The sequence below is a fragment of the Canis lupus genome, chromosome 14 (assembly GCF_003254725.2).
Source record: "Canis lupus dingo isolate Sandy chromosome 14, ASM325472v2, whole genome shotgun sequence".
NCBI classification, from domain to species: Eukaryota; Metazoa; Chordata; class Mammalia; order Carnivora; family Canidae; genus Canis; species Canis lupus.
Window position 1 is genome coordinate 45,801,138 of NC_064256.1, and position 21,525 is coordinate 45,822,662.

The 21,525-nt window shown below is 44.5% G+C and overlaps 1 protein-coding gene across 2 annotated transcripts in view; it reads left to right on the forward strand.

The window, feature by feature from the left end:
* BMPER (BMP binding endothelial regulator) overlaps positions 1-21,525 on the forward strand; it is a 242,340-nt gene that overhangs the window by 11,171 nt on the left and 209,644 nt on the right. For both annotated transcript variants that reach the window (XM_025464605.3, XM_025464604.3), the window contains exon 3: positions 19,674-19,773. In XM_025464605.3, coding sequence (XP_025320390.1) covers positions 19,674-19,773 — 100 coding nt within the window. The remainder of the gene's footprint in view (positions 1-19,673; positions 19,774-21,525) is intronic.

The following is a 21,525-nucleotide window of genomic DNA, read 5'->3' on the forward strand; positions in this document are numbered from 1 at the left end:
GAGGGTTTGCGCCGTCTTCTCTTCCACAGCATGCTCTGTGTCGTAGTGTAGTTTCCTGGGTGAATTTATGTCTTACGAGATGAAGTCTGCAAGTCTAAGAACCTTGTCCAGTCGTCTCTGCAAGCCCCATATCTTCAGCGAGAGGTCTGCAACCTTGGGACTTGAGTAGGAGTCAGGCTGGAGTTTCCTGTTTATAGTTTGGGTTGTTAACACTTGAGCTAGCTCCCCCTAGAATGGAACTCCAAGTTCCAAAACATGATTCTCCCAGAGAGTTTGTCACAGAAGGTCAACCCTCTCTATAAAAGACATCCTAAATAATCATTACAAAAACACATTTTTCCCTTTGAAAGGAATGTACTCACATTTGAAAATCTTGAGTCCTATAGACATTAAGACCTGCTTTTCTTTGTGACAAAAGGAACGTTCTCTCTTATAGAAATATCCTACTGTCAAACGCAGCAATGTGTGTGACAGTACAGGAGGTGTGAGAGGGAAGGACCTGGGATTATCTCACTTTTGCTTTCAAAAGTCTCAATGAAATATGCCTCCCCATCCTGGTTGCTCCTGATGCTGGTCATTTCCTCCCCCTTCCAGTGAGGCTAGCTCCGAAACCTTGACACAAGCCTTAATGTTTATACTGGGTTTTGGATGTTAGCTCCCTTGGCTTCTGGAAGCTGAGTCTGTTGAAAATTATGTTTTTCTTTTAAGGACAAAGGCCTTATTGTATGTACATGTCGTGTAGTGTAATGAGGGTTTTTTTTTTTTTTTAATGTTAAGTAATGGGTGGTACTAACCAAGATCTGCCAAAAGAGAAGTTCAAAGGTAGGTCTGTAACCCGAATGGCAGTTTTAAGGTTTCACGCAGGTAACTCAACAAGAGAAAATGAGAAGTTGGGACAAGCGGCATCCTCACTGACCACATTGTGTTCCCCAAACGCCCCCTTTGATGGAGTAACCGTAAAACGACTCTGGAAGAGGACAGTGATACTTCCCAGAGATACTTCAAAGAGAATGACTGTGATAATAAAAATAATAGAGATGACAGTTGTTCCATTTTAACTTACAAAAGCAAGCATTTCCAAAATACCTCTTGTATTCTTGGTCAGATAAATAGGTTTTGGCTGGATGGTTTTTCATGGCTGCTGAGACTGTCAGGCATAGGCTGAGCATCTTACTTTCAGAGCCTGTGGGGTGGGCCTCTCTGGTCGTGCTGCTGGCCCTTTCAGCTGTGAGTGACCTCAGGAAGGTGGTTTCCAGCCACAGAAAGGAGGCATGAAAACCAGAGGGCCCAAAGCTGTTCTTGTATTTCTTTGGGCCTCAGTGAGAGTCATTTTTAGAATCTTTATCTTAATTTTTTTCCCTTTCTCTATAAATATTGCTTTTTTTTTAAGCCAATCCTTCATAGGTTCCTCTTTGAGAAATCTGTGGGCCCCAGCAATAGCATTAAGGTTCCTTTAACCCCTCACTGCTTTCTTTATAGTGAGCAAAGAAATGAGATTTGCATCCTTTTTCATATTTATTTTTAGAACGTCTTATTGGACAATACCTGGGGGATTCCTTTTCTATTTTATTTTCTCATTAAGCAGAAGTGTTTGAGGCAAGATATGACAATTGCTCCCTCTTGGGTCAGATGCACCTGCATTGTGTTTGTGGTGCTTGAAGCTTCTGTCTCTGGTAGATCCTAGCTGTGCCGTTTGACTGCCTCTTTCTATCCCTTTAACTTTCAGAAGTTCAAAAATCCTCAAGGCTCTCCCAGCCTGCTGGGTCTCTCCTGCTTTGTGGATTTGTAGTGTAAAAGTGGTAGCATCAAGACATTTCACATAGCAGTGTTTCTTGGTCTGGGGCGGGGGGTGGGGTGGGGTGGGGGGAGACACCATTCTCTAAATGAGAGGACATGAAAGATTAATCAGATGTTCTCCCACTTGAGAGTGGTCCTGCCAAAACAGTTTAGGGTCTCACCATGTACCTGTGTTTATGCTTCTTGCGGGGAACGGGGCCTATGGCAATTAGGATGTGGCAATTTCCTGTTTTCAAGCACTTGTGAAACAATGGTTCTGTGCCCAGTGGGACCCACCAGAGGTGAGCTCCCAGTCCCATTAGCACATAGGTGAGCACTGAGATGGAAATTCCTTTCCCCTAAAAGGTGACTCAAGTCAGAATTTGGGGAAGAATTGGATGGCTGGTGGGGGGTCGGGGGCAGGGATATGCCCTGTTTTCATTAATCCATTAATTCATTAATTCTGTTGTACGAATTAGCCATTCTTTCTTACTCGAATGTTCTGGAAATGCATGTACCAGAGAGCAGTGATTTTCTTTTTCCTGTGAGTGTGTGTGTGTGTGTGTGTAGGGGAATACTTGGGATTTATTAAAAACATACACTTTTTTTTTTCTGTTTTGTATGAACCATACACTGGACAAGGGCAAATAGAAGCTTGCTTAAGGTAATTTACACACAATTTGGCCAGGTTACAGACATATAGTGTTCCCAGGTTTTGGTGTTTGATTGATGCATATGAAAATTTTGATATTTGGTGTTGACCTACAGAAACTGCAGTTTTTGGGGTTCAACCTAATACATCCTTTGAGCATCTTAAGGCTTTTTCACTGGAGAGTTACTCTGACAGGTTATTGCAATGTAGCTGAATGAGGGGGCCTTTAAATTAAGGGGGAATTCACACCGGGTTCATAAACTAAACATAAAATGTGATGATGTAGGGAAACACTAACAGCTGTCAATCTCTGAACCCCCAGCTCTGAATTCATGGGCTCTTCTGTACATCCTCAGACCCCTTCTGATGGTAGTAGGGGTAAAGAGGGAAGCAATATTCACTCTCCTTCCTATCAGTGAGAGGGAACACATGACAGTGTGCGCTTGGCAGCAAACATGGGAACTGAGTTGCAGGACTGAAGGAGGAAAATGATTGATGGTCATTAAGCTCAGAACATATATATTGAGCATTTATGTTAATAATGGCCTGAGGCACCATGAGATTGGAAAACCTTTTAAAAAAATTAACAAAAAGATTAAATTATGTTCCAGATAGTTTTGAAGTTAGATATCTTTTATTGCTCCAGAGTTCTTTGCAAATTGGTGAACTTAGGTAAGTTGTGGATATTAACTCTTGGTTGGAATATTTGATTAGTCAGAACCAATTATTATTCTTTGTGATATGTTATATAAATATGTGTATATATATACACACATACTATATATATATATATATATATATATATATATATATATATATTTAATATAACAGTTAGTGGATCTAGTATGCAAACTACCATCCATCACTAGAGTCTGAAATACAAGTGTGAACGTGGGATTGAACCAGTAGTCATGTGGTGTGGGGGGAGGCCCTTAGAGTGGAGGTTTGGCCACTGGTGACAAGGAGCAGACAATTGTGTTCCCAAGGCTGGAGGCCTCTCCCTCTTCCTGGTCCTCACTCATATACTTTGACATGATCCCTTGTGTTATGTCGCACTAACAAGTCAGTGGTAAGGATTTTGCCTTTGCCTCTCAGTTTGTAATGTGCATAAATACCACAAAGGAGCTTGTTAAAAATGCAAATTCAGGGGTCCTCCTCCCCAGATTCTGACTCTGGTGGAGACCAGAGAATCTCCATTTTTAAAAAAGATTGTATTTATTTATTCATGAGAGACACAGAGAGAAGCAGAGACACAGGCAGAGGAAGGGAGCAGGGATCCCGATGTTGGGACTCGATTCTGAGACCGGGATCACACCCTGAGCCAAAGGCAGATGCTCAACCGCTGAGCCACCCAGGGATCCGGAGAATTTCCATTTTTAATAACTCTTCCAGTGACTCTAGGCAGGGGCCAAATTTTGAAAAACTCTTCCCAACTGAGGTTAGTGGAAAGAGAAGGATGTATAAACATAAACATAAATATAGGTAAATTCCCCCAGTGGAGCGATATGTTAATTAGGGGTTAGGGACAATTGAAGTTCTCTTATTGGCATAAAACTTAACAGTAGGTCAGCTCTCATTTACAGAGTATTATTTTTGTGGGAGCTTTCACACAGTTCTCTCGCATATTAATGGTATTTATTGAAGTGCTGCTTTTTCTCTCCATGTCCTTTCTCTCTCAAGCCTCCTCTAGTCACCCGATCGGAATTATTCATTTGTTCTTTGAAGACTTATGTTGGTTACTCTTATTATAACCCTTATTCCTGCCTACCCTGCAGTTTTGTTCATTATTTGTATGACCATCTCTCCTGTTGGACTTTTAGCTTCTTCACAACAAGAATAGTGTCTGACTTCTCACTACCATTGGAAGAGCACCTCTTCACAACTATTTTATGAATAAATACTGTGTTCACAAACTAGGGGTAGCCTGAACTTCAGTTTCCTCAAAGCCACGGTGTGAGGTAGGGTAGGGTAGGTTTCCTTGAGACACCAGTTTCACAGGTGAGATGATTAAGGCTCCGAAAAGTAAAGCAAGACAATGCTCACACTGCAAATGAGCAAGAGTTGGGACCATGATTCAAGTATGGGAATCCTGCACCCATCCCGGGTGGACTCCACTGAGATATCTTTCAGAGAATGTTTCCTGACCACAAGGGTTGAGAAAGCACCCCAGGGCCTGGGAGTGAGTGAGAGAGACCCAGCAAATAACTTCCCTGGGGATTAGGTTTTTAGCAGTCCTTGTGGTCCAGTTAGGTAGAACCCTGACTGGTGCCATTGGGTGGGACAGGCTGACCCCCTGGGCTGCTGCCAGCCTTTCCATGTGCTGAATTCCCACAGGGATATGCTCTGCTTTCTGTGGTCTTTCTGTGATGGGCAGCAGCTGCAGGATAAAGCTGATGTGACGTATGTTTGTTGGCTTCTTCAGCACGGGCCAACTAGATGTAGCAATTTGACAAAACAGCCAGGGTTTTCAGACTGATTTGCTGGGATCCAGCAGCATCTGGAGGAAACAGGCAGTCGATAAGGAGTTGAGGGCCAGGTGAGGTGGGGTTTAGATACCCCACCACAACCCCTTCTGTTCCCAAACCTCCATGATAGAAGTTGCTTCCTTCTGCTAACCATTTCTTTTTCTTTTTTTTTTTTTTTTTTTAAGATTTTATTTATTTATTCTTGAGAGACACAGAAAGAGGCAGAGACACAGGCAGAGGGGGAAACAGGCTCCATGCAGGGAGCCCGATGTGGGACTCGATCCCAGGGCCCCCGGATCATGACCTGGGCTGAAGGCAGACGCTCAACTGCTGAGCCACCCAGGTGTCCCTGCTAACCATTTCTTTCCAGTGGGTACCTTCCTCATCCAGAACAGAACTATTCTGGGAAATTTTAGTTCTTTTCTCTCTCTTTAGGCCGCCCCACTTGTGCCCACACCTTCCTTTCCTTTATCAGGGAGAGTGTAAAGTTGAGCTGTTGCCCTCACACAATTCTGGTCACATTGCTAAACTGTTTCCCACACTTTTAATGAGAATCCTTAAAAAAAATTTTTTTTTCCAATTGGCCTGGCATTCCATTGTTCCTGGGTTTCACCTTTATCATCTCCATCTTTATAATTTTTTTTTACCATGTTATTTTCTTTCTCTGTTATTAGCTCAGCATTTCCATGATGTCACCACTCCTCAAGTTTTCTGTCTTGTTTTTCTCAGTTTCAGTTTCTAATTCTTGGTTTCAGCCTGATAATGAAATGTACAAACAGAATTGCAGTGGGATGGTTGTTCTTCCTACACGCACCATGACGGCCGGGCTTGTGAGGGATGGAGTGTCCAGTGGGGAGCTCTCTGGAACACTCGGCGTTGGACGAGCCAGTGGAAGGCCAGGGGGCAGGCCATTTGTGATAAGGAGTAAGCAGTCAAGAAAAGGATGGCCAGAGACAGCTAGAGGGCTAGCTTACAGCGCAGCCAAGTGCCCAGGTGGGGGGTTAGTAAATATTTTCCGCTAATGAAGATGTGCTGATATAGTTGAGCCTGGTGGACAGAATGCCTGGGGGAGCTTTAACAGCCTTCCAATATGTGGGAAGGAAATTCTTTGCTGAAAGGACAGAGAGGAGTACAAATCCCACAGTTGCAACATATCTTTAGCTCCAGCTCCTCCGCTGGCCTCTCTGCCTCTCTCTCACTTCCAGAGTGAGCCCCAAAGTGGTTGTGGGGTGTTGGCTCCCCTGCTTCTTGGCCGGTGCCTGCCTGCCTGCGAGTGTAGGCCTCTTCCCTAGATCCCTCTATCCTAGTTACGCTGCTGTAGATGAGATCACGCTCCCAGCTTTGAGCCACATTTGCTGGGATCAGAAATTGAAAGCAGGGTCTGACTGCGCACTCTATTCATCCCAGGGTTTGGCTCTAGGTCTTAGTATAACCGAGAAGAAAAACTTAAAGGATTTCTCCCTTCCTTTTCTTTCCAGTACTCCTCAGGGTTAATGTTCTCTCCCTCCCACACTCTTCATAATACTCAGGTAGCCTTTGGTCATTAGGCTCTGGTGGGTTTGAGCCTTGTTGGTTGGGTTATTGGTCCTAGAATTTTCCCCTGGCATTCTCAGCTCTTCTAGCCAGTCAGAATTTTCCTAAACTGAGGCTGTTTCCTCAGAGATGTAGCTTGGCATGCACGGTATTTATTAGCAGTAGGGGCAAGGAGCATCCGGCAGTGGTCCAGACAACATCTATTGTGAGCCTCAAATGGCTGACATTGACTGGCCCATCCTGAAATATCCGGATAGCTAGGTATCAGGCGTGGTGGCAGGTGCTGAGAGAAGGTGACCTCTGGTGGTCACTGGATTAATGTAGTAATCTCAGGTAGTGAGTTAGTAGGTATGTGTGTGTGTGTGTGTGTGTGTGTGTGTAAGGATTTACATGTATAGTATTCTTTCAGCATTTGCATGATGGATTTATAAGAATTTCATTTCTATGGCTATTCTTTCCTAGACCTTTTTCCTCTGGGTCTTTCATATCTCCTCAAACTTTAAATATTAGAGGGCCCCAAGATCCAATCAAAACATTTCTCTGAAAAAAAAAAAAAAAAACACAAAAACATTTCTGTTTACTTCTGACTTTAGGTGATTTTATAGATATTCATGGCTTAAAAATCATCAATTGGTTGAAATTTCCCACATTTATGTTCCCAGCTCTCTCACCCTTCAAGGGGCAGACTCTTATTTGATGTGCACAGTGTCTAGGAAACATTGCTAACTTAAGATGGCCCAAACAGGGATCTTTGTCCTACCCGTCCCCCAAATCCAGTCTTTTCCAGCCAGCACGTAAGCCACATTGTTCCATTTTCCCAGGCCATCAGCCAAGGGATTTTTGATTCCTCTTTCTCTTACACCCTGTATTCAACCTATTAGCAAATCTTGACAGCAAAACCTTGAAAACATATCTAAGAATTTCTGACTGCCTCCATGACCACTTTTGGTACTGAAGCATATACCATCAACTAGTGCCCATTTAAAAGTATATATATCCAGTTTTTTCAGTTATTTATGTAAAACCTCCTGGTGGCTTCTCATCTCACTTGCAACATAGTATGAAGTATAATGGTGGTCTGCAAGACCCTCCATGATGTGGCTCCTGATACTGCCTCTGGCCCCCTCTTCTGGTGCATCCCCCCACCCCTCACTATGCCCCAGTCTCACTCCTGGGCGCCCAGCACAGATGATACCCAACACCCTCTCAACAAGGGTGTTTGTGTTTATTTTTTTCTGTGCCTGGAACACACTTATCAAATATATTACCGGTTCTCATCCCCTCACTCCAGTCTCAGAGCACATGTTTCCTTATTAGAGGATCAGAAAGATTTGGGGGAGGAGTGGGACAAAGATCCCTGTTGGGCCATCTTAAGTTGGAGATGCTTCCTAGACATCTATGTGCACATTCGAATAGGAGTCTTCCCTTAAAGGGTGAGAGAGCTGGAACATAAATTTCCCATAAATGTGGGAAATTTCAGCCAATTGATGGTTATATGAATATCTATAAAATCACCTAGGGTAAGAATGTAAACAGAGGAAACGTCCTGATTGGACGTCCCCAATCAGGACGTCCCCAATACACATTGTCATTCTGTGCCCTCGTCCCACTTCATTTTCTCCGAAGTCCTCATCAGTGCCTGTTATCACATGACTATTTGTTTCCTGTAGGTCTCCCAACTAGAATATCTGCCATGTGAGGATGTAGAACCTGATGTTCATGCCGTACCCTCAGGGCCTGAGACACGCTGGCCCAGTCAGTGCTTACCTGTTAGATAAATGAGTATGTGCTATTTGTGTTTAATTTTTTGATTCAATAATTTGAAAATCCAACTAATTCCAATTGCCAAAATTAAATCATGAAATTTCATTTCTACTCTAAATTCTGCTCTCTCTCTATAATGATGACTTGCCTTTGTTATAGCTCACATTACTTTGCACATCAAGTCTGATGGTGGGGAAATTGTACAATGATATTAAAAGATGAAAAGCTGTTTTCAGTGAGCAAAACATAATCAAAGTAAAATACATAATTATAAGCAATAATAATTATAAAACAAGGTTTTTCCTATAGAAAACTATTTTTAAAAATAGCTATCACTACTCATACTTCATAGCATGGTAATGATCAGTTTTGGAATATAAATTAAAACTCAACATTATTTGATACATTACCTAAGACATTTTATAGATGCAAGACCAGCAAAAGCGTGTTAAATCTTAAAATTTCAGAGAGCAAGGAAAATGTGGCACAAAATATTTTCCCATGGTATACATAAAACAAACTGTTGCACTGCTTACCATGCTGAGCCATGTCTCTGTGCCTAAGTTGGAGTGCACTGGAATGTTCTCCTTGAAGGAGATTCCTTTTGTGGGTTGTCACATCCCAAGGTGCTGACATATAGAGGTCAAATTCTGTCTCAGTGAGATAATTGTATCATAGAACTTTTTAAAGTCTCATTCGGTGGCCCACATAGTAGCTAAGGAACCAAGATGAGTTGGGTGATCTCAGGGAGTTTGTGGCAGTGAGATTTGGTCAAAACTGACCTTTCCCTCCTCTGAACTTAAGAATAGCACCATGTGCCACTCATGTTGCAACACAGGAGGTGCTTTTGCCGTGTTTATGCTCTGGCCCCTCTCCCTCTTGGATTGTAAGCTCTTCTAGGGCAGAAGATGTATCTGATTCATATTTTCTATTCCCAGCAAAACATGGCACAGTGCCTGGCCGGCAGCAGGGGCTCAAAAAATATTTGCTAAACAGATTCATGGATTTTTAGTCCGATAGATTTGAATTCCACGCTGCAAATGTTTAACCTGCAGAAAAATCCAAGTTTAGAGCCAACATGTCACGTCACATTTCCTAAAGGCCATTTGTTTTCTGTTGACACTTTTGTCTTATTTTAGATGTTAAAGATTTCCAGAAGCTGTTTCATGGTGAAACTTTTAAAAACCAATTATTAAGGGTAATAATCATGATTGACCTTTTCTTTTTAAAAATGGGGCACATGTTGTGAACCCCTTTAGCAGCAAGTTTATGTAAGTGATAGTTTGTGGGTAACTAGTCACTTTCTTTATAACGCCTTAATCAAACGTGGATTATATGTAAAATTTGCGTTTGTTGATTGTTTAATGAATTTGAAAATGAAAGCTAGTGGATTAAAATTGCATTCTAAGCCTATGAAATAAATCTGTGGTTTCTCCAGTTCCTTCTGACATCTGCATGTGGCCCTTGGGAAAGCCTTGGTGAAGAGAACATGCTGCTAATGGCCCCAGTGAATGAGTCAGACCAACCCTAGCTCCCAAGATTGTCTTCATATGGGAATGCTGTCTGCATCCCACGTTCCAGCCAGCTAGAGGGCCCCTGCTTCCCTTTGCTGCCCTGCCTGATGTTCCTCGGGCTAACCGGACACCCTCTGTAGTCAGTATTGATGTGAAGGCGACCAGGGAGCAGGGATCTTTCCAGCACCTGATGCATCACAGCCCTTGCCGTTATCGTTATCCGGAGGCAGGACGGTAGGAACCAGCTCTAAAGCCTGCCACCCCAGGGGTCCCTTTGAAAGCCTCTGTGATTGCTGGTGGTCGGGGTCAATTGTGCAGATGTCTTTAAAAGTATCTCACTAGTGACCAGAAAGTTACTATGTCAAGATGACAGATGGACTGTGAGCAGCCCCTCCGCCCTGCCTCTTCCCTGTGATGTCAGCTCCATTTACTTGTCAAGAGCAGGTATTTTTGTAGCTCCCAACAGCGCACGGGCTTTCATGGGCAACCTGTGAAAACGCTTCTGTTCTGTTCTCTGAAAAATCTGCTCAGTGGCTTGTCATTGACCCACAGGAGTGAGGGGCGTTTGAGGACCTGGTGAGTCCCACCCACTGTGGGTGACACAGCAAGCGGCATGTGCTCACGAGGGAGACACCTTTCAGGGCATGCAGACGAGGGTTGCCACCACCAGTCACCCAGGCAGGACCCTAGTGGAGTCCAAGACACTCCATTTCCATATTTCGGACGTCTTCATTCTTGGCAGAGAATCACCTGTGTGCACGATCAAAAGAGTTCCTTGAGTTCTCAGCCGCTCTGTATGGCCAGGGAGACCACCTCTGATACGGCAGTGGCTCAGAGTCAGGTCTCTAACTCTTCTTTCTGGACATGATACTGCAATTTTCCTAGGGGAGTTGCTTGCTCCAATTTTATTATTATCTGGAATTCCTTCACCTTCACTCCTCAGCCTCTCCAGTCCCCCTGCCAAACTGGTAGGGGGTCTCCATGCTGTACCCCACAGTGTAGGAAGCCAGCTTCTCCCTCTGCGTCATAGGTCTTGCTGGTGGTTGGAGTTGGGCTCCCATCATCTGGACAGTAAAAGAACTCACCAGAAACGCATACAAATGTTCATAGAATTTTCTCTCCCCTTTCCTTTTTGTTTTCTTTTCGGGTGGAGGATGAGCGGATTCCTTATTCTTCATGTGCCAAAGGGCGCACAGCATTGTGAAAAAAATCAGAGGTGTTGGGAGGGCAGCTGGACCACCCGTGTGTGAGGCTGTGCTGCTTTGCAGGACTCCATCCCCTCTCGGCCCCTGGTCAGGAGAGTCGGTGGACATTCACCCTGTAGCATTGGCTCCATCCCACGTCCCAGCTGTTTGATTCCCTTTGGGTTGGGGAGGGGAGAGGAGTGGGCTTGAGAATTGGGGCAAAATAAAGAAAGGATGCCCACGTGTACTCCTCTCAGTTCACACACCTGGCTCCTGTCCCCTGGCAGCAGGGGGCCCGGCTCACCTTCTGGTTTTCTGTTCTGCTTCTGGGAGCCCGAGTTGTCAGAGGCGCGTGCGTGACAGGGTCCAACGTGCTAAGTCACTGGCTGCTTTGTGTTCTGTCCATTACAGTTACATGAATGTGGTGCTGCCAGCAGACCCCTTGCTTATACGATGTACAGTGTAATAAAAACCAGGCAGTGCTACTTTCTTTGGGCTACTATTTTTATTTGGTGGTTATTTCTTTTGTGTCCTGCCATCTCTAATGTTTTGGTTCTATTTCAAAATATGATTAAACAGAATGAGGAGCTGTTTGACACTGCCCTGTTTTAAATCAGAGTTGTACTTGAGTAGCCGGGGCATTCTAATGGCCTGTGTTTCTTTGTTCTGAGAGTTCCTTGAAAAGGCACAAAAAAAAAAAAAAAAAAAAAAAAAAAGCCAGACCTAAATCCTTAAACGGCATAGGACCCGAAACAATCCCTTCCAACAACCGAAAGCCCATTAAAAAAGAATTGAAATGTTAGGTAAGTTAAATATAAAAAGGCCTCCTTATTAATCCCCCGTTGCTTCTACTGGCACGTGTCATATTTTCAAGGTACAATATCAGGAGAGCACTGTCATTTAGTGATGTATTAGGGCCATATATCATCAGAACATCGTCTTTGTAGAGGATGTGGGTACTAAAAGACACGATTCTGGCCAGACGGAACAGCAGGGGGTCTTACTTCTTTTCTTCACCCCCCCCCACCGCCCCTCCTGCCATTTTCTTTAATCTCCCTCTGTTTTGTGTTGCAGAGAAGTGAATTTCTTCATGGGATATGACTTGTTGCAAAATAATCGGGGGGCCCCAGTGGGCTTCATAAAGTCTTTTAAATGGCTGAGCTTCAAGAGCAGCTTTGTTCAGAGTTTGCACTGTTAGCTGGGCCGGGGAGGGCCGCCTTTGCCAGGGTCCAGGTCTCTGGGGGAAAGGCTTGCTGAGCCTAGACGGGAGGAAGAAAGAATAACACCCCCAGATGTAGTGCAATGAATTGTGTGATGTCCTTGCAAGATGCTTTCCCATTAAGGCTCCAAAAATATGTTCTTGCAAGGTATTTTTACCTTGAGACCCCAAATGGATGGCCTCCGGAGGCTGCCAGCCTCCCGGGAGGGGAGAAGCACCCTCCTGCTCAAATCTAGGAAGAATTGAGAGGACCTGGAGGCTTCTGATCCAGGTTCTGATCTGTCTTGGAAATGACCGGGCCTTCGGAGACTGAGGCTTGTTCTGAGTTTTGAGCCAAAGACTTAATCTGTCTATCTTAAAATGCACTATTTTTACTCGTGTGTTCCAAATGAAACCATAAACCACTACGGTTTATAATGGTCTGAAAATGGGGAGTGCTCAACATAGGCAAACATTTAGATTCCTAGCGACGAGGAAGAGACGGCTCATCTTCTTAGGCTCTAAACCAAGCTATGCGGCAGAGTGATGAGATCACCACCTCTGGTATCAGGGAGTCCTGCCGTTGAGTCTCTGCCCTGACTAGCGAGGTGTAAACCTGGGTGAGCCATTAACATTCTCTGCAACTCAGATTTCTTTCTTTTTTTAAAAAATTATTTATTTATTCATGAGAGACACAGAGACAGAGAGAGGCAGAGACACAGGCAGAGGGAGAAGCAGGCTCCATGCAGGGAGCCCGACGTGGGACTTGATCCCGGTCTCCAGAATCACACCCTGGGCTGAAGGTGGCACTAAACCGCTGAGCTACCCGGGCTGCCCTGCACCTCAGATTTCTCATGCACAAACTAGGGATAAATCGGTACTTTCCTGACACTGTTGCAAGGGTTATAAGGGACACAGCACACAAACCAGGTTCAGCATAGTCTGGCAAATAACAGATTTCTATAAATGCAAAGTGCTGTTATTCTTAATAGTTCAGCAACCTGCTCCGACAACTATATGCCACTTCATTGTTGGTTAGCAATGGATCAGTTCTCTTGCTTTGGCTATGGAAGGGATTTGCAAAAGTGGTGGAGGTTGGGGGGTTCAGAAAGATCTGGAAATGCTCATTTACATTAAAAGCAAGGACCATTGACACCTGCCATCTTTCCTACAGACCTTAGACACCTCCCACTTCTTGTACCTGCCTTAGGACCTCATTAGATTGGGGAAGAAAAGAGGTCTTGGGAAACCATTCTCGTGGCCGGGAAGTTTGAGTCATTTCCCCTACCAAACACCCCTTCCTCACCTTAGGAATGGTTTTGTTATTTTTTTCCCCTTTTCTCTCCATTTTTTTTTTTCTACTTTCATTGAACTGAGAGTTATGGTTCAGCCTCATCTTATATACTAAGGCTTTGTAGTGGACCAAACTGCCTTTTATTTTTTTTTTCTTCCAGCTCATTCTATGTAAGAATTATGGGGAAGTCAATTGTATGATCAGTAATAAAGAACAAGCAAGTAAAAGCTTAATTAAAACAATAAATCATCAATCAAATTTAGTACTGCCACTGGCAACCACTGAACTATCTCAGTCCCCACCACCCTCCCAGTGATTATTTTCTTGAAGATTAAGAACAGATTTTGTCCAAAGGAGACAGGCTGGAGCAGGTACAAACTTGTGTTGTCTTCTCTATGAGTGTTCATACTCACTTGCAAAGGATTTCCCCTGACCGTATGTTCCAGAGAGAAAATCACTGTACTTTATGTCCTATTTATCAAAGTCACTGACAAGCAATGGAACCTGCCCCTTTTGTCTTTTCTTTCAGTCTTTGCCTAAATCTCTGTGTTCTAGAACCGTGACATTTTGCAGTCAGGTCTGTTTGCCCAAGACTCAGTTCTGCCCTTGTATAGCACCTTTGAGAGGTTACCTTATAACAGGGCAGGAGACCTTGCATGTCTGACCCAGGAGGCCTCTTTCTGGAAAATTTCCAGACTGGCTCAGCTACATGCTAATCTATTCCTAAAATCTCAACAGTCGAATAGGAGCTAACCTAATTCTAATATGATACACCCATAAATTTTAATGCTGTGCCTTAGCAACTAACCTCCCTGGCTGGCCCCTTAATCCAGGCCTGGGAACCAGGTTCTGTTCCCAGGTCCACTGCTAGCTAGATCTTTGAGGGGCCTGACACTTAACTTTATTGTGTGCCATTCCCCCATCTGCGAATCTTAAGAAACCTGTGAGGATTAATGAAATAATGTCTGCAGAGCTCTTTAGAAGAAACGTGCTATGTAAACATGAAGTATTATTCTTCTGTTTATGAGAAGTTTTATAATATTGCCTAGGAGAAATTGTGACCTGCGTTCAAAAGCACCATAAAGTTCCCTTTGGCTCTTTCGGGGCTGGAATTGGGTTACAATGGGGAACTTCAAGGAAAAGTTGACCTCTTTGACTTCACGCATGGGGAGACTAGAAATTCCACAGAGAATGCATGTGCTGATGTCGGATCACCTTTCTCCTTGGGAAGCTTGACACAAGACATTTGTATTCCTAAAAAACAAATACCTCTGTGAGCAATCTCGAGACTCTCAACTAGGGAAACATCATTGTGTCTTCAAATAAATTCAAATAAATTCACTGATAAAAATAAATTGATGAAGAGTCACAATGTCCTATCTGTGCTCCCCGACCACGATGGCTTTTGAGTCAAAGTAAAATTCTCACTTGATGCCAGAAGTTACACAGCATTTTTTGCGTGACCTGCTAACGTCTGATGTCTGGTTTCCTCCAACACTGTAAAAGTTTCTGGAGACTAGAGGGGAAGCTTGTAGCATGATTTCTCGCTCCAACAGCACTGAATATTATGGTACATGTGCCAGGTCTTTGGTTCGGCTGCTCTAGAACTTAAACTGCTGAGCTCCTGTACTTCTCAGGGTTGTCATAATGGGCATCCATCCCCTGACAGTAGCTAATGATAAAGGGAACAGACTATGCAGAGCTAATATGGGTCCACCCCCAAGGATGTTTGCATTTTGGTGGGCGGATTCTTGAAGGCAACACAAGCTATAAGCCCCTCCCCAAATAAGACTGCAGTGATGATATGAGAGTGGGGTGGGGGTGGGGTTTGCATATATGGAGGAGAACGGGAAAGCCTCCAGGGTTCCTAATTTAAGCAAGAGAGCACTGTCCCCTCTTCATCTCTATGATACTACCTGGCCTGTGGGCTTCATTGACATATTGAGTGTTGTTTATTTGGGCAGAAAGAAGTACGACAACTTCTCGGCCTTCTTGATCTTCTGGAAAACTTCGAATTTGGTCTGAATTTGCTAGTTTGCCAAACGACAGCTGTTTGCCTCCAAGGCAGGCTCTGCTTCCATAAGTGACAGGGATTGAGGGAAGATCATGCCATCTTCTAGAGGAAGAGACTCGTGTGGCCTGTCCCCTTCCTAACACGGCCGTGGGGTCTCGGCAGGCAGGGCACCAGATATTTTTGCTTTTTATTCTCATTTCAAGAGCTCTGCGATGCTCTTTCAGAGTCTAAAAATAGTTACCTGCCCACTGACATTTCTCCCTGGTCAGTCTCATCATATTAGCTGCTGTGTTTTTTTTTTTTTTTTCCCTCTCCAGGTTTCTATTTCATTATTATTTTCAAAATATAAATGAAAGGTCAGGTAATACTCCATATTTCATAGTAGGATTGGTCCTGGAAGATTCTTAGAAAAAAATATATATATATCTTCAAGATATTGGCTTGAAATAGGACAAAAGCATGTGAAAAACATCTTTTTTTCCCTAGTTGCAGAAAGCGAGCTGGGAAATCTCACGGTGGTGCCCTGCTCTCGTCTCTACCCCTCCGGCCCCCTTCAGTGAGAGATGGGGACCCTCCACACCACAGGCTGGAAGGGTGGGAGCCGCGCGCAGGTCTCACGTCCCGATGCTGGAGCCTGGGCGCTCTGTGCTGCCACCTAGCGGCGGGCCTCGGGCACAGCAAGCCGGCGGCCGGAATGCTGTTTGAACTTGGCCGTGGCTGAGGCTGTGGTTTGGCTCCCGTCCTTAGAGAGCTTTGTTGCCAGCCATGTAGACTTTTCCTTTTTTGCTCCCTATGCCCCTCCTTTTATTTTTGCATGTTGGCACTTCATTTCATGTGCCCCCAGAGGCTCTGTCTGGGGTCTTGATATGTTTGGGCTTTCAGAGAGGAGGCAATCATGCACACACCTTTGACAACAGGTAGATCATAGGCTGGCTGACCCTAGAAAGTGATAAACGCCGGGAGACAAGAGACTGAGAATGAAAAACGTTAAGGCTTATTACTCTTAGACACTGGTTAGGTCCTTTTTTTTTTTTTTCTCCTCCAGTGCTTTGCTTTTTTTTTTTTTTTTTAAGATTTTATTTATTTATTCATGAGAGACACACACAGAGAGAGAGAGAGGCAGACACAGGCAGAGGGAGAAGCAGGCTCCATGCAGGGAGCTTGATATGGGACTTGATCCCGGGTCTCCAGGATCACACCCTGGACTGAAGGCAGGCGCTCAACCGCTGAGCCACCCAGGGATCCCCTCCGGTGCTTCTCTACTACTATCTCTGCTGCATAGATTTGGGGGAGATTCAGACTCAAGCTGGAATCTCTAGAAAGTTCGTTCAAGGATGCCAGACTGGCTTTCAGAGGTATGACAGGCACAGCTACCTATCAGTATCCAAAATGGCATAACTATCCTCATTACCAGCAAACAGCTGGCATCTGTGGACCTTCCCAGGGTTGGTGATGACACAGCTCCGTGGGGGTTATTCTGCTCCATTCGAGAGCTCACGTCACACGTGCCAGACGGCAGGGAAGGCACCAGTCTCCCCTGAGGCCTCGGGGCCAGGACACTGTTCTGTTCCTGCCTGAGGGCCTGAGAAGTAGAAAAGTGCAGCATTTAAATAATTGCCTTTCAAGTCAGACAGACCTCTATTTGCATTCCAAATCTGCCTTTTCTGTGACCCGGGCAAGTTTCTTAACCTTGGTTCCCCATCTGTAAAATGGGGATAATGTGGATTTTTTTTTCTTTTTGAAATAATGTATGTAAAATTCTTAGCACAGAGCCTGGTATATAGAATGTGTTTGGTAAATATGAATTGGCACCAGAAAAGGTTTCTTGAGTGAAAAAGTGAACCAAATGAGCCATGGCCTTGCTTCAGAGCAAAGGACACTTGGCATGCAGCGGGGACGAGGAGGCCAGGGGGACAAGGAGGCCAGGAGGGATGGGCTCCTGCAGGCATGGCTTTGTGTGCCACTTCTCACCAGAGCCGCTGGCTGGAGCCTGGTGTTTTTGTCTCCTGGCAAAATCAGTGAAAGCGAAGCGAGTGGTCTTAATTAACCTGTGCTTAAATTTACTCTGTGGCTGCTGGACTCAATTAGGGAGACAGAGGAATCAGCCTCCTACCAGCAATTCTCTATAGTTTTTCTTACTTTCTTCGAGGGCCTGCGATTCTAAGCATATGCTTCATATCCATGCCAACCAGACACCGGGAAAATGATCAGATATGGCAGCTTGATAGAAAATATATATATATAAAAAAACTCCGAATGTTATTAGAAGGGGGGAAATCCCCCACTAAACTATAGCTAAAGTTTAGGTTTGGGGTGTGTGTGTGTGTGTGTGTGTGTGTGTGTGTACAAAAAAAAAATTCCAGATGTGAAGCTACAAACCATCTGGTTGGAATAACTTTTGTGCTGGACTGTAGTTACAAGCTATTTATTATGAATCTTGGGATCCTGTTATGGAATTTGACTGGCTCCCAGGTTTCTAACTTAGCAAAGAGTTCCTACGTTTAAGAAAGTGTGTGTCTTCGTATTGATCAGGCCCGGAGTTGTGGCTCACACCCTCTGTGACCGCCCTTCAAGCTCTGAACTCCCCACGGCTGAGGATTTCTCCCTTCAGAGAGGAGGTGCACTTGGGGATGGCCCTTCCCTGAAGCTGCAGCCAGGTCTGCATGAGCCGTGCTAACAGATGTTCTGCTTAGAAAGTGCCTTCACTTCGCAGACGTCTTGGGGGTGGAGGGAGTCGGTATCTAACCACGGCTTGCAGGAACTCTACTGTGCCAGATGAAGTCACTGTTAATAATGCCAAACAGCATAGATACCTGGTCACGGTTCACGATGACTTTAGTGGCAGTAGAAGGACACTATTAGTTTTTTTTAAAACAGACCTCTTTTAATTTGAATTGTGACCATACTATGTCTTAGGTTTGTGATTTAAGGAAAATGATGGGAATCGACTAAAGAGCGGTGCCTTGCGTGAGTGTTGGTTCCACCATCATTACGAAGGAGAGGGGGAGGAAGGAACTCTGGAGGGCTCGGAGCTGGGACACCTGGGTTCGGATTGTACACCTGCCACCACTGAGGGCCTGTGGACAGCTCCCGAACTCGCCTCAGGGTCACCGGGACCAAGAAGGCTCTCTGCGGAGTAGCGGGCCTCAGCCCTGGCTGCACACGGGAATTCCCTGGGGAGCTTGCGAAACCGTCTGGGCCTGGTCCTTAGGCTCAATCAGACCTGAGCTTCAGGGGGTGGGAGACAGTGCCAGTCTTTGTGAAGTACCACACTGGGGTCCAGATGTGCAGCTTAGGATGAGGACCACAGGGTCGTAGGAGTAAAGGTGGTTAGCCCCATGAGAGCCCTTCTCACGTAACAGACACCAAAAAGGGGGAGAAAGAGAGAATGGATTGCTCAGGTTTTATATCTTTTCTGAGCAGCAGTTTCCTTGTTTATAAACGGGGGAGAGTAATAATACTTATCTCACCGAATTTTAATAGGTAGGAAAGCCATGGCACCTGGCATACAGAAGAAAGTTACTGAAGCTCAAATCTTGTGAAGTTTGGTGACATGTATTTTCGGGGCGCATGTATCCAGCCTGTGTATAAACAGGCATATCCATCACGTTTGGATCTTCCCCGAGACATTTTAACAGCTAACTTTTCAGGACAAAACCGAAGATGCAAATACTCACCACACTTCATTAGCATAAGTGCTAATATAATGCAGCTGTCCCGTGGCTATAAAACACTGACGACTGTGTCTCTGCTTGGCATGGGGAATATTATTTTTTCTCTTACTGAGCTGATTCAATACTCAACTTTGTCATTATTTGAGTTGGAACTTTAGATTGCTGCATTTTAATGCACTCTACTATTAAGGATTGTTGGACGGCTGTGTGCAAATATTTTTGTTCTCACGATGCAGCCCTGGCCCAGGTAGCCCAATGGGCAAAATATGATTTACACAAATATTATCGTTTCTATAGTGTGTACGAAAAAGAAACCTTAGACCAGAGTGAGAGAAAGCCGTCTTCTCGGCATTCGGTTATCTAGGTTATGTTGGTTTCTAAAGAGGGGCCTTTTCATCCCCTCTCATGTACCCCTAATCTCAAAAGTCCTGTGTTTCTGGATGAATATTTCTGTTCCAGAGAGAGCAACATGCTTTCATGAGTGTTCTTGCCAAGATGAAGGCAAGATAGGAAGAGGGAGCCTAACAAAACCTCAGGCCTGTGTCTGGATTTGGGGGATTCTGTTTGGAGTTTCTTTCAAATGTCTCTTGTCTCTTTTTGCCTAGAACAAGGAAGTGACCTGTAAGAGAGAGAAGTGCCCAGTGCTGTCGAGAGACTGTGCCCTGGCCATCAAGCAGAGGGGAGCCTGTTGTGAGCAGTGCAAAGGTGATTTATGTCCTGGCCGCCTTCTCTCTGGCTGCTGCTTTGGGCATTTTTATTTCTCTTTTTCTCACCTTCCTCTTCACTCAGCTCTTGGCTGGGGTGCAAGTGGGTGTTGGGAGGGAAGCTGGTGTGTGTGTATGTGTGTGTGAATTTGGGGAGGTCGGTAGCCACGGGGGCTCTCCCAGTGGGGGAATGAAAGCACGGTGGACATCTGCATATTTGGTACTTTGTAAGGCAGGTTGCTGAAATGTGACAGAGAAGATGCAAACCTGATGCCTGTGTATGTTGGTATGCACATGCGCACAGCTTATTTTTATCAAGTTTGGACAGTTTTTCCAGGCTGCACGCTTGCCCTGCCTTATTCTGCCAGAGAGTCTGAATTAAGCCCGGATTTTATCATTCTGGCCCCTATTAGTTTCTTTCTTTCCTTCCAGATTGAATCAAAGTTCCTTCTCTTCTTGCCTTTGAACCTTTCTAAAATATCTTTGCCCTAACTTCATTTTCCACAGCCCTTCAGCACATGCTCTCTCTCTTGAACATGATGTTTCTCGTGTAGCCTCTTGGCCTTGGCTTGGGGCTCTCCTCCCCACCTGTTCAGATGCTGCCTGTACTCAAGACCTCCAGCCCTCATTCGTCCCTTCCCCTCTACAGTTCTGTGGCACACAGAAGTCCACAGAGATGCTTCAGTGATGTGTTTTTCCTCCTTCATTTACATTCAGTAAGTCATTAGTTCCTTGTGGTCCGGAGCCGGGTCATGTTCCAACATTGCCTAGTGTAGGTGTGGATAGTGCCTAACAGAGTGGGGCCCTCAGGAGGTGCTGTGAGCATCATAGCTCAGGATGTGGGCTGTGGAGTTCCACTGCCATGCCAGCATCCAGCCGTCCCGGGTTGCTGAATGTTCACCAAAGTTTGTGTCCTTGTGACCTTGTTTGGAAAGAGGGTCTCTGGAAGTGTAAATAGTTAAGTCATGCTGGATGTAGGTGGCCCCAAATCCAATATGACTAGTATCTTTATATCAAGAAGAGGAGACAGACACACAGAATTCAACCATATTTTGAGAGAGGCAGATGTAAATACCTGGGCCCTATCCCCTGGGACTCTGATTCAGTTGTTCTGGGGAGGGGGATAGGGATCTGTCTTTTTAAAAAGCTCCCAAGAGATTTAGTGTGCATTCTGGATGGAAAAGCCATTAACCTAGATTTTGACCTAGTACCAGGTGATTTGTATCCCCACAGAAGAATATACACTATTTTTTTTTTTGTTGAGGGTGGAGAGGCTTAAAGAACCATCAGAACACTCTACAGATACCAGGTCAACTAAGGCCCATTAAAAAAAATTTTTTTTTGGCTTGAAGTATAGTTGACACACAAAGTTACATTAGTTTGAGCTGCATAGCATAGTGGTTTGCCAACCTGTTTATTATGCTGTGTTCGCAAGTGTTCATCTCTCATCATACAAGTATACACTATTACGGTGCCATTGACTCTATCCCTTATGTGTGCCACTTATTTCCATTTCTTATTCATTCCAAATTCTCTAAAGCCCACTTTTAATGACAACCCATGGGTCCCAATATTGAACAAAGATCCTGTGAACTTTCCGAAGCACACTATTATATAAAATCCACATTCCAAGAATTAATGCCTAATTGTTTGTTGATAACCACAGTTATTGTAGTAAGTTATAATAATTGCTTGTTAAAAAATTAAAGACTAAAAAGGCAAAAGAAAACCCAACAGAGACAATGGTTAGAGT